Genomic DNA, 13725 nt, shown 5'->3' with positions numbered 1-13725 from the left:
TTTGCCCATGGGTCAAAAAGCAATAAAAAATTGGTACCTGAAATGGTCTTTCTACATCATTAGGAGCATTATAAAGGTCAAAGATACCATCCCTATAGTTAGTAAACAGACTATGGTTATAATGAACAAGTAAATTTGTAAAGAGTGCAAAACCAATAGCCAGGGCTCTGATACAATGATGCCATGATGCATGTGTGTGTGCGTGTGTGCATATGTGTGAATATGTATGCCTGTGTGTACATGTGGGTGTGTGCACATGTGCGTAAACATGTGCATGTGTGTTCACTAGTATTAAGATTCAAGATAAATTGAAGGAAAGAAATCTTTTTAAACCCTGAGGATAAAACCAAGCACCAAGAAGAAGGCATCAAATTCATCAAGCTCTTTATTTTTTTTAAGTCTTGCTCTATAAAACTATTTCTGATTAAGCATAAGAGAATTCAGTCAATCTTATGCAAAATTGTTTTAATAATACAATAAAATTATTCTAAAGTTCACATGGAAGAATAGGTAGGTAAGAGTAAAAAAGTGGAAAATGAAGGGTAATAAAAGTCTAGTTTAATAGATAATAAATGTAAATAGTTTTAATACAGGTGTGTGAAAACAGGCCGTTAGATCAATGGAACAGAACAGCTAGTCCAGGAAGAGATACAATTTCCCACTCACAGACACAAGAATTTCATATATAATAAAGTGAAGAAAGGAAAGATCACTCACAGTTAATGGTGATGCAAACATTACTTATTTTGGAAAAAACCAAGTTAGATCTACATCTCACAACCTATATGAAAATAAACTCCAAATTTAAAAATTGAAAATAAAATATCTTAAACTATCAAATTGAAAATTAATTAATTAAATTACTTATTGGGTGAGGATTTTCTAAGCTTAGAAGCAATCAAAGAAATCACCAAGAGAATATCATTTATATAAAAATTGAAAATTGTAGGAGACAAAAAAATGGCATAATTAAGTAGAAAAGTATTCTATAACATGTCATTCTCAGTTTATCACCTCCCTAGTTAACAAAGCTGTTAAGAAGATTACAATTTAGTTCAAAGCAAAATGGTTAAAAATTAGTTTATAATGTAATGTCACTATGTTGCAGCTTTTATTAAGTAGTTTGTATTACACTATTTTTACAGAAATTCAAAACATGTCACAGAGACCACTTGGGGGGTTAGTTATTTCTAAAAAAGCATTGATACTGTAAATGTTATTTTTATATTCGAATGTGAAATTAAGTGGTAAGAGAGTAGTCATCTTAATAATATCTGAGTAATTCTGTGTTTCTACAATTATAGGTATCACTAGGCTTCCAATCTACACAAGCACACACATACATTCAAACTGAGTGCCACTATCCGAATTTGACTAGTGATTTTAACAATAACCACCCACTGAAAATTAATTTAAAATTGAAGAAATCAAAGCAACTTTAAAAGTTGACACTCTTCCCCAGAAAAACATCCATTTTAAGATGCATTATAAAGCTCTAACATTACCAAGGTTCATAAAAGTTAACAATTTGTTTAATAATGTTTGGAAATGGAAATTGTTATTTTTGACTAATTTCCTCCTAGACAATTCAATTAGTGTCAGAGATAAAGTTTAACTTTTATGGAAAAAATGGCAATTATGAGTAAGCAAGTACAACTGGCTGAAATGAGTGGAAGCTTTTAAAAGTCTGAAAAAAAAACAGGATTGCTAAAAGATGCATGTAAAATTATATGACTGCAGATTAACTTCTGTTTCCTTTTATTTAAAATTTATTTTATTTATTATTATTTTTTTATTTTTGGCTGCGTTGGGTCTTCGTTGCTGTGCATGGCCTTCCTCTAGTTGCTGAGAGCCGGGGCTACTCTTCATTGCAGTGCATGGGCTTTTTATTGCAGTGGCTTCTCTTGTTGTGGAGCACAGGCTCTAAGCGCGCGGGCTCAGTAGTTGTGGCTCACAGGCTCTAGAGCGCAGGCTCAGTAGCTGTGGCGCACAGGCTTAGTTGCTCCACCGCATGTGGGATCTTCCCGGACCAGGGCTCGAACCCATGTCCCCTGCACTGGCAGGCGGATTCTTAACCACTGCGCCACCAGGGAAGTCCCTATGTTGCCTTTTTTCTGGACTATAAAAAACACTTCAATGTACTTCTTTCATTTCTTGACCTGGCTATCAGGAAACTCAGAGCCAATGTTAGTACTCAAATGCTAAATCCTACATCTAATTGGTTTGCAATCTATTTACAAAATTTCCAGTCTTTATTTAAAAGTTTTTATGTGTTTTAAAACTATAAGCCATCAAAAATTCCTCTTGGAAGAAGAAAGGATGTAAAATTTAAATATATTTAAATAAATATAAATAAATAATATAGTCCCTTACTATGAAAGCCCTTAATCAATAAAAATTCATTGAACATCTACTACATACTATGTATGCACTCTTCTAGGGCTGAAGATACTTTGTAAGACAAGGCAGTCATGGTCTTTGGTCTCATATGTGGCAGGAGGGTTGGAGGAGAAGAGTCATATAATAAACAGGTGGGGGAGGGTAAACAAAGAACAAGTAAATAAATGGACATGTTATTATAAAGTGTGGTGAGGGGGGTAAGCACTCTGCCAAGGAAGCAGGAGGAACAAGATGAAGTTGGAGAGTTAGACCAGGAACAGATCATAAAGGGACTTGCAGGCCGTGGCGCAATGGCAGGTGGGCCACTGAATGGTTTGGGGTGGGGTAGAGCCTGGGGCGAGAATGTGGGACACGAGCAGTTTGTATCCCGAAGAGTCCACTATGGCTTCAGGGTGGAGCAGAGAAAGAGTGAGTGACCACGGCAGTGCCCTCCAGGGACAGAGAGGTGGACAGATCGGAGATATGTTTGAAGGTGAACTGACAAGAGTTGCTGATGGGGTGGAAACAGAGTGTGAGGAAGAGAGGAAAATTCAGTTTGACTCACGGGTCTCTTGATTAAGCAACCGGGTGGCAGGTGGTACCATTTACTCTACTTCAGGGAAACTGCAATTATTTATGCTTTCCAGTTCTTGATCATTTTCAAGTAATCTGAGGACACCAAGAACCCAGCCTGAATCAAGGTTGCAGGATTAGAGATGAGAAACAATTTAAATAAGGTTACATGTGATTTATCCTAGAAACACAGAAATAATGTCTTCCATGGACACTGCCAGGAAGCTTTCCCTCTTTTTCTGCTCTTTCTCAAGCACTTGGAAAACAAACTTCCTACTAGACTCATGGAAAGATGCTCAACATCATTAGCCATCAGGAAAATACAGATCAAAACCACAATGAGATACAGTACCACTTCACACCCACTAGGATGTCTATTAAAAAAAAACAGATAATAACAAGTGCTGACAAAGATGTGCAGACATTGGAACCCTCATACCCTGCTGATGGAAATGTAAAATGGTGCAGCCACTTTGGAAAACAGTCTGACAGTTTCTCAAAAGGTTAAACATCAAGTTGCTAAATTACCCAGCTACTCCACTCCTAAGTACAAACCCAAGAGAAATGAAAACATACGTTCAAAGGAAAACTTTTACACAAATGTTCATAGCAGCATTATTCATAATAGCCCCAAATGGAAACAACCCAAGTGTACATTAACTGATGGACATAGAAAATATTCCATAATGGAATATTATTTGGCAATAATGTTACATGCCAAACATGCTATAACATGAGTGAACCTTGAACATTATGCTAAGTGAAGGAGCCAGGCACAAAGACCACATATTGTATGGTTCTATTTATGTGAAATGTCCAGAATAAGCAAATCTATAGAGACAGAAAGTAGATGAGTGGTTGCCTAGGGCTGGGGGAGGGGCAAATGGGGAATGACTGTTAACAGTTATGGGGTTTCTTTTTGGAGTACTGAAAGTGTTCTAAAATTAGACTGTGGTGATTGTTGCATAATTTTGTATATATACTAAATATAAACTGTATATACACTAAATAAATCTGTACATTTTAAGTGGGTGAATTTTATGGTATGTAAAACATATCTCAAAATAGATGTGAAAAAAAAAAAGCTTCCTAGAGGCCAATGTTGCCTTTTGTTTACATTCTGTGAGAGAAGCTAGATATTAGAGAGTTCCAAGGTCAAATATTCAGGCAACATCAAGTTAAAGTTACACAGGTCTTTTTCTGCAGAACTTCTCAGAGCCTTTAATGTGCTAAAATGCACTATGAATCACCAAGAGTGGGTGGGTAGGAGTGGGATATAGGCTGCACCACTTCCTAAATATATCTGGCCATGGAACATTTTTTTAGTAGAGAGCATCACACAGGACTAGGTTTTGCAGAATCCACTTTAGAAAACAATGTACCTAGGAGTTTTCCCATTCATTCACCAAGCACTACTTGACTACTTGCAATCTCCTGGAACTCAATCATCTCTGGGCTATGAGATGTGGCCGGTACTTTCCCTGCCCTCCATAGAGCTTGTGGTCTAGAAGAAAGAAAAGGGATGTGCTCAAATTTAAGTTGAACACACCAGAAGAAGCACAATGCTGATGCTACAAACCAAATACTATGGGGCCCCTTGGGAGAGATTAATTCTGACTGTGGGCTGGGGAACACTTCATGGGAGACCCAGCATTTCAGCTAGACCTTGAACTGTGAGTGGGTTCTCGACACACGGAGATGGGAGGAAGGGATGTGGCACAGAAACCCAGGTCTAAGGGGTGGAAGGGGAAGTTGGGTGCTTGTAGTAGGGGAATAGCAAGTAGATCATTTCAGCTGGAGTATGATGTTAATGAAGCAGAACAGTAAGACAAATAGCTGTAATGGACTGTGGGTCAACCATGGAGCGCCTTGAATGTCTAACCAAAAAATGTTTAAATTCATACTATAGGAGATGAGGACCCATCAAAGGTTTCAGAGCAGGGGGTGGGGATGGTCATAAACTAGTCACTCTCTGAGCCTCGGGGTTTCACCTGTAAAATAGGGCTAATTCTCCCAGCCTTATCCCATCCTAGCGTCTGAGGATCTGAGCACTTGGCCAGAGGGCAGTGCAGCCCTGAGCAAGGTTTATTGCTCAGCAGCACAACAGCTGTTTCCAGTTCCTTTGGAAGAATATGTGTCTCAGAAACACCTGACACGTGATATTTCATCTCCGTGTCAGCGCCAGATGGGAAATCTGAGACTGAAAATGAGTGCTTTGAAACAGAACATATTTTAAGTTCTCTTGTAGCAGTCAAATCAAATCTGTATTTGATTTCATTTCATTTTGTTTAGAATGAAATAGGGACTGCAAGGAAGGAACAGCTGCTGTAAACAAAGACAGGGCAAGAGTATAAACAGCAGATTGCCTGACATCAAGTACTATGACAAGGGGCGTGTGTGATACAGCCAGAGACTGGGACAGTGATCATGTGTGAGTGTGGATTCAAAACAGTGTGTGTTCCAGAGTGTAGGCACATGTGTGCGAGTGTGTCAGTGTGTATAAGTCCATCTGTGTGTGAATGTGCGTGTCTCTGTAAATGCATGTGTGAGTATCTCTGTGTGTCTGTGGGTGCCCCTTGAAGGATGCAGAGGGAGGGACAGAGAGAAAGGCACTCCAGCGAAATTGCTGACCCATTTACACTTCTTCCATCACAGGGTGTTAAGAGCAAAGCAAGCCGGAGACAGTGATCCCCAGACGCTGCCAAGACTGCAAAACTTCCTCCCACGGGGACACCGAACCCTTACAGACAGAAATCTCTGTCAGCCCAGGAGTCTTACCGGGCCGAGCTGTCCCGGGAGCGCCGGAGCCATCTTGCCACCATTTGTTCTATTCTGTGTGCTTTCCGTGTCTGGAATAAACTGGTCTCCAGCACTTCCATTTACCTAAAAGGAAGAAGAGTTTTCTTAAGAAGCTAATCAAAATATTTGGAAGAGGATTCTGACAAATCACTATGATGCTTCCTGTATTTGCCAATTTTAAGACATGCTGATCAAATAACTAGGGCTCTCTTTCTATCTGAAATTAACATACACAGATGCTCAGTGTCTACAGAGAGAACAACGTTAGCAGCCCTCTGCCCTAAGGAGTCCACAGTCTTGTGGTACACAGATAGGCTTTACATCTTAAACGGTTCAACATAAGGATTAGGGAATAAAATAGATAAGCCTTCTCAAGCTGTGACTGTGACCCATTGTCAGAGACACACCTTCTGTGTGACACTGCCCCTCCCACCTCAACTAAGTGTGCATCCCTGGACGGCACAGCTCCATTTTGCCTGCATCAGGAACTGCATGGACATGGAAGCATTCTAATCACATTGTGCCAACTCTTCTGAGTGCTGCTTCTTTTGCTCAATATTTTATATCTAATTTTTGAATAGGAAATTTTGAATTTGTATAATTCAAACCCCAGATTGTAAAAAAAAAAAAAAAAAAAAAAGGATACACAGTTACTGTATTGTGCACTTAAAAATTTGTTAAGAGGGTAGATCTCACGTTAAGTGTGTTCTTACCATAATAATAAAAAAAAGATTTTTGTACAGTGAACTTTCTCCTCTCTATCCTTCCCTGCCCCCAGCCACTCAGTTCCCACACCCATACAATAATCACTCCTCTCCTACTTGAGATATTTGTCTTTCCAGAGTTTCTGTATGCCTATACAAGCAAATACAAATATAGATTTTATGTGTCCTCTTCTTAACACAAAGGATAGTACACCATACACATTGTTCTGCACCAGGCTTTCTTCCTTGATATCTTTCCACATTAATACAAAGAATGCCTCTTCATTCTTTTTGACAGCTACTGAGCATTACATTGTATGAATGTACTGTAATTTAAAAAGTAGTCTTCCCTTGATAGACATTTGGGTTATTGCCAATCTTTTGCTATTCTAAATAATACTGCAGTGAGTTATGTTGTACAAATATCATTTCTGCATATATGCAATTATATATTTGGATAAGTTTCCAGATTCTGAATTGCGAGGTCAAAATTTAGAAGCATTTGTGCTTTGATAGATATTATCAGGTTACCAAGAAAAATAGTATATATGCTTGAGATTAAATTTTCCTAAAACAATATATATTTATATTTTTCTATTTACTTTTTAAAATACTGGTCTCAACTCACCCAATTAATTTCACAACCCAATAAATATCCACACAAAATAAGATATGACATTGTGAAATAACCATGGATAGAGAGAAAATAAAAAAGAATTATAAGAGATTATGTTGCTTAACACTACACAAACACATTTGGAAACCTTAATAACACGGATGGTTTTCAAGGAAAATATAAATGATATAAGATGACCCTAGAAGAGATAGAAAATCTAAAAAGACAATTACCATAGAAGAGAAAGTTGTTAAAGAGCACACTCCAAAAAATTCCAGGCAGACAGGTTCAAAGGTGAATTCCTACAAATCTATAAGACGTAGCTCACCCTGACAATTTTTTTGTTTTATTTTAAATAGATACTTTTAATTTTGGAATAATTTTAGATGTGTAAAAATGTTGCAAAGATAATACAGTGAGTTCCAATATACCCTTCATTCAGCTTTCCCTAATGTTAGCATCTTACATAATCATTGTAACTTTGTCAAAACTAAGAAATTAACATGGGTACACTAATATTAGCTAAGCTATAAATTTTATTCAGATTTCATCAGTTTTTCCATTTATGCTCCTTTTCTGTTCCAGGATCCAATCCAGGATATCATGCTGCTTTTAGCCAGCTTAGTTTATCTTCCCCAATGCTATGTTAGCTATTCTAGAGCATAAAGAAGGAAATCTTCCAAATTCTTTTTAATCAGTCAGTATAACATTGATACCAATTCTGATAAAAACACTACAATAAGGCAAAAATACAATCTCCCTTATAAATATTAAAGTAAATATCCCAAATAAAATATTAGCAACTAGAATCTATCAGTAATCAGCAGAATAATAGTGGGGTCTATACTAGGAGTGCACTAACAATTTTCATATAAAAATGAAAGCAGGACACCCAAACTCATCACTTTAGAAACACGGAGACTTACACTTTTTATCAAATGGCAGCCAAATACAAATTAATGGGTGTAAAACATAGGCTGCAACCAAAAATAAATTCTATTTAGATCAAGGGATGTGTCAGTCTAGCTTTTTTCTCCAATGGGGACAGCAGACCTGAATACTGTCTTCAGTTCTGTACAGCTCACTTTTTAAAATTATAAAAATGAGAGTAGATTTCTGGCTAAACATGGTGAATTGAAACAATGTCTTAATCTCTTTTTTTTCCTAATCTTATAAATTAAAGGAATAAAAAGGGGATAAACCAACAGAATAAAGAGAACAAGAGAGAAGACCATAGATGAGAGATGTCAACAATGTCTGGAAGATAGAAATTGTTTGGAGGAGATATAACTGAGCAGAGCAAAGGAAACAGAAACCAATGTGCTTGCAGAAAGGGATTCTGATGGAAAATGTGCTCATTTGCCCTATGATGGCTCAGGAATTAGAGGCAGCAGCTATAGGAGAAAGCAGGGATGAGGCATAGGGCTGAAAACGTGGAAACAGGTCTGCATAAAGCAGCAATTATATTCACAGGCCCCAAAGGCCCACTGCACTTCCCCACCTAGACAACCATTCCTTCCCTAGCCTTCTGGGGGCAAAAGACTTATTCTTTAGAGAATCCTCAAGAGAGGCTGCACATTTGGGGAGACCAGGCACAACACAGAATACAGGAGTGAAAACAGAAGGATTAAGAAAAATTCTTCTTACTAAACGACAAGACCTCCTTTGCCCAGTTCCCAGAATACTGGCAGCTAGGAATTTACATCTAAAGTAAGAGACTAGAGAATCCTTTTGTGGAGAACTAAACAGCACCAGAGAAAAGACCTTCAGATATTGATGCTTATGGCAACTTGCTGTCAGATCACCCTGCCTTGAAATCTGTCAGTGACCTGTCAGTGAGCCCCACCAGTCATGCAAAGCTTCCAGTCATTTGTTTTTAATGCTTCACTCTTACACATGAATGGATATTTGAGGAAACTTGTATTATAAAAATCAGATCAAAACAAACAGAAGGAACAGAGACAATGCAGGAAACAGAAGAAAAAATGTTAATCTACAATTCAGATCCTCAGAAAGATAAGGTATTACATCCATGAAACAAGAAGAGAATTTTCTTTGAAATAGCACAACCAGAGAACCTGAATTTGGAAACTAAAAGTAAGATAGCTGGAATAAAAATTCAGTTGAAAAGTTGAGAAATGTAGTCAATGAAATATTATAGAAAAAGTAACCAAAAGCCAAAGACAGGGAAAAAAGAAAAAATTAGAAATGTATAGTTATCAATCCAGAAGGTCCAATATTCATCCAACATGAGCTCTGTAAGGAGAGAGTAAAGGAAATGGAGGTAAGGAAATTGTTAAATAAGTCAGTAAAGTTTCCCTGAGAAGCCTGTTTCCAGATTAAGAACATCTACTAATTGCCCAGCATAATGAATGAAAAAATACCCACATCAAGAAATAACGTTGTAAAAATTCAGAAACTAGAATAAACAGAGAATATCTTCAAAGCTTTGAGAGAAAAAAATAGATCACATACAAATAATTGAGAATAAAAACGGCATTAGATTTCTTAGTAACAACAATGGAGGCCTGAACACATGGAAGCCATGCCTTCAAATTCCTGAAGGAAAATAATTTTCAATCTAGAATTCTATACCAAGCCAAACTACCAATCAAATAGTAAAGACATTTAAAAATGTTCAGGTCTCAAAAAATTTACCTCTCATATACACTTTCTCAGGATGCTACTAGAGGATGTATTCCAGCAAAACAAGGAAGTAAATAAAGAACGAAGGAATGGGATCCAGGAAACTGGGGAAGAAATACAGACAAGAGGCAAAAGGAGCACCCAAGATGACCGTGAAGGGATGTACTATGGTAATGCCTGTATATAAGACCTAGAGAGCAACTTGTATAGACTGGTGCATGAAGACACAGGTCTTAGGGAAAAGAAATAAGAATGGATAGGTTATCTAATGTGTTTCTGCAGAAAATTTCACTGAGAGGCTGTTGGAAGGTGTGAAAAAGTATTAGCAATAAGTATGTGGAAAACTAAGCAAATCAAAACCAGAGAATTATGAAATCCAAAACAAAAAGTTGTACAAGAAAGGAAACAAAATTACAGTTCACTACTTGGCTCAGCACTGAATAATATTTACATTGCCATAATAATGTAAACACTGAAAAATGATTTCTCAAAAACAGTGACATAATGATGCTGGGAGAACATGGTAAAGGAAAGCTAGTATAGTGGTATAAGAGTTAAATTCTCATCTACCATAAAAATTAGATAATATATAAAATTAATAAATTAGGAAACAGTAATTCAAGCATATTTCTCAGATATATGGAAGAATAAAACAGGAAACAGCTAGAAGAGCTGTAAGAGGTTGCTTCTAAAATAAGAAATTAGAAGCTGAAGAGGAGTGGGGAAGGGACTGCTGATTTCTATTGTAAGCCCTTAGTACTATTTTTTAGAACTATTTAACTACTTTTAATTATTTAATTTAATTTTAAAAAGTGAATATATGCTTGTAGTAAAACACACAGAAAACTATAAAAATAAACTCTCCTGTAATTCTACCTCCCAGAGTTATCAATTGTTAATTTTCATTCTTTTTCTACATTTATACATGCTATATATTTTTATTAAAATGAGATATTATAGATTTCCCACTTAATATTTCATGAACATAATTCCATATTAATTTAAGCATTTATATCATTTTAAATTGCTACATAGTATTATTTTCTTCGGCCATATCATAATTTATTCAATAAGTCTATCATTGGATGTTTGTGCTGTTTCCAATTTTTCACTATTATGAAAGCTTTACAATGAATATCCTTATTCATGGTAAATGGCTACTTCCCAGGTATTTTCTTGGGATAATTCCGAGAAATGAAATTACTGGATTTAAGCATATGTTCATTTTTAAGAATTTGGAATGTGTACTGTCAAGTTGCTTCCAAGAAGGTACCAATTTGCACTCCTGCCAGGACAGACCTTTGTAAATACTGAATACTATCATTTTAAAAATATTTGCTAACAGGATGGAAAATAGTGCCTACGTATGATTTAAATGTTTATATTTTGAAAAATACAGAAGACAAAAGTAAATACAATCCACATTCTCATATATATTGGATATTATTTTTTTTTAAACGTTTCTTTAATTAATTAATTTATTTATATTTATTTTTGGCTGTGTTCGGTCTTCGTTTCTGTGCGAGGGCTTTCTCCAGTTGCGGCGAGCGGGGGCCACTCTTCATCGCGGTGCGCGGGCCTCTCACTGTCGCGGCCTCTCTTGTTGCGGAGCACAGGCTCCAGACGCGCAGGCTCAGTAGTTGTGGCTCACGGGCTTAGTTGTTCCGAGGCACGTGGGATCTTCCCAGACCAGGGCTCGAACCCGTGTGCCCTGCATTGGCAGGCAGATTCTTAACCACTGCGCCACCAGGGAAGCCCTGGATATTATTTTTAAAATATTTGTTAATGGGATGGAAAGTAGCATCTAATTATTAGTTTAAATATATATTTCTTGAGAAATATAGAAAACAAAAGTCAATGTCACATATAATTCCATCACATTAAAAATTATATAAATTGAGTATCTTTCTTCAAACATCCAATCCAGTTCCCAGAGATTATCACTGTTAACAATTTGGTGGGTATTCACTCTAACTTTGCCCTAAATCTATAGAGACCTATATTACGTATATTAAAATATATAGGCCACAAAAATACAATCATGCTATGCTCAGTGGTCTGCATCTTGCATTTTTTAACTGGTGAATATATCACGGACATATTTCCAGATCAGAGCTCATTATATCAATAGTTTTGATTTGAAGTTATTTGATTACTTGTATATCTGGACATTTTTTATGCACTATGGCCATTTATGGTTCTTTTTTGTTACTTTTTTATTTCTGGTTTTTCCTTATCTTTCTACTAGAATGTCTGCCTTCTTGTTATCGCAAAAGCTCTTTTATAATAAGGATTATTTAATGTCCTTTTGCCAAGGACACAAAACCACATCATATTTCTGTCAGACTTACTAGGGAGGGTCAAGAATGTAGGTTCTAGTGTCCTGACAACACAGAGACTAATCACAAAGGATACAAAAATAAATGTCCAGTAAAGCCTACAGCATATTGTTTTCAAGTATCAATTGCCTCAGTCAGGCCCTTAACAGGAGTTGAGTCAGCTAGCAATTATAGGATATGGAGGTTAACTTGGTTTGCCTTATGTCTCAGCATCACACTTTCAGCACCTTCCTGTAGGGGTCTGGGATGCTAAGGAGACTTAAAACCAAGTCATATAAAGACTCACTGAAAAATCAGAGAATGTTTATTCAGCAAAGATTTGGAGGTGGCCTATATGATCATGGTTCCCAAGTGGCCAAAAGACCACCAGGTAGAAGAGACATATGCCATATGTTTCTGGGGTGCAGAGCGAAGATTAATGGGGGAATGCCACAGAGAGGGAGACTCCAGCTCAGGCTAAGGCTAGACCTCTCTAGTGTTCCTAGTGATCCAAGAACAGGATGAGTTTTCTCAAGAATTAGCATGATCCTGGTCACTGAAGGCAGTCAAGCAGAGGCTGGATAACTAACTCTGCATGGATGTAGAAGGGACCTTACAGTGGAGTTCAGGGACCAGATGACTTCTGCAGTTTTTCCATCCATGTGACTTGAGGTCTCTACTAGATCTAAAAAGCAGACAAGATGATATTTGTTGTGCTCTGTCTCAAAATTCAAAGACCCACATCCCCTGGCGTAGCTGGAACTCCTGAAGTCACCACATCTCTGTAAGATACAAAATCTCTGACCACTATGTTGTTTCAATCTCCAAATGACCGCAGTGTTGCCAAGGATCTCAGACTCATCCATAATGATTTTCCATTCCTTTCGAAGGTCATCAAACTGCAGTGGTTACTTACAGAGGATTATTACAAACACAAATACAGCTTAGCTAATTGATTTCTGTAAACATATATGGCTCTAATTAAAAGAATTAATTTGCATTATATATCTGGACTGTGGGTAGGTACATGCCTTCATCTAGGAATCCCCGAAGACCAAACAAATGACATCATCCAAGCCATTATAAGTGCTCCCTGACTCAGCAAAGCCTGAGCAGGACAGTTTAAAGTCAAGAAAATGACCTGCTAATGGTTTTAATATTTGCCTCTGGATTGCTGAGCCAATGGAAGAAAATAAGAGCCTAGATAATTCCCAAACATTTGAATCTTCTCTACAATCCCATTGCCAAGAAGTCATCCGGCCTCTAATTGTTCTGTCATTCATTGTTAGACCAGCTGCTTTACAGAAAGCTAAATTCCACACCTCTGTCTCCGCAGCTTCAGTCCTCCACAGTAATGTTGCCTTCCGAGCACTCTTCCTCGCCCCACCACCAGCGCACCCTCCAGAATAAATCATCTCCCTCTTCTATACATCAGTCTTTCTGGACCTGAACATAGCAATCTTGCCTCCTCTGCCCTGGACTAAACATCCTCAGTTCCTTCAGCAGGTCTTCATAAGACAGGACCACTTTACATCACCCTCCTGTGGGCACACACCAATTTGGCAAAATCCCTTAAAGAGCGTGAATCCTCAAATGGAACACACTTCTGGTTGTCTGGAACAAAGTACTAAGAAGAAACAAACTCAAAATATTTTGCAAATGGAGAAGAAGACCAAATACATAAGGGTGA

General features: G+C 37.3%; 1 protein-coding gene across 1 annotated transcript in view; it reads right to left on the bottom strand.

Moving 5' to 3' along the window:
• FRMPD1 (FERM and PDZ domain containing 1) overlaps window positions 1-11162 on the bottom strand; it is a 53914-nt gene extending 42752 nt beyond the window's left edge. Inside the window, exon 1 of the mRNA XM_082400633.1 lies at window positions 5731-11162. Within this exon, the coding sequence (XP_082256759.1) occupies window positions 5731-5831 (101 nt within the window). The 5' untranslated portion in view covers window positions 5832-11162. The remainder of the gene's footprint in view (window positions 1-5730) is intronic.
• Between the last annotated feature and the right edge of the window lie 2563 nt (window positions 11163-13725).

Source organism: Balaenoptera borealis, assembly GCF_965194805.1.
Source record: "Balaenoptera borealis genome assembly, chromosome: 8".
Taxonomy (NCBI): Eukaryota; Metazoa; Chordata; class Mammalia; order Artiodactyla; family Balaenopteridae; genus Balaenoptera; species Balaenoptera borealis.
Note: the sequence above shows the minus strand (reverse complement) of the source record. Positions and strands in the feature narration are given on the sequence as shown.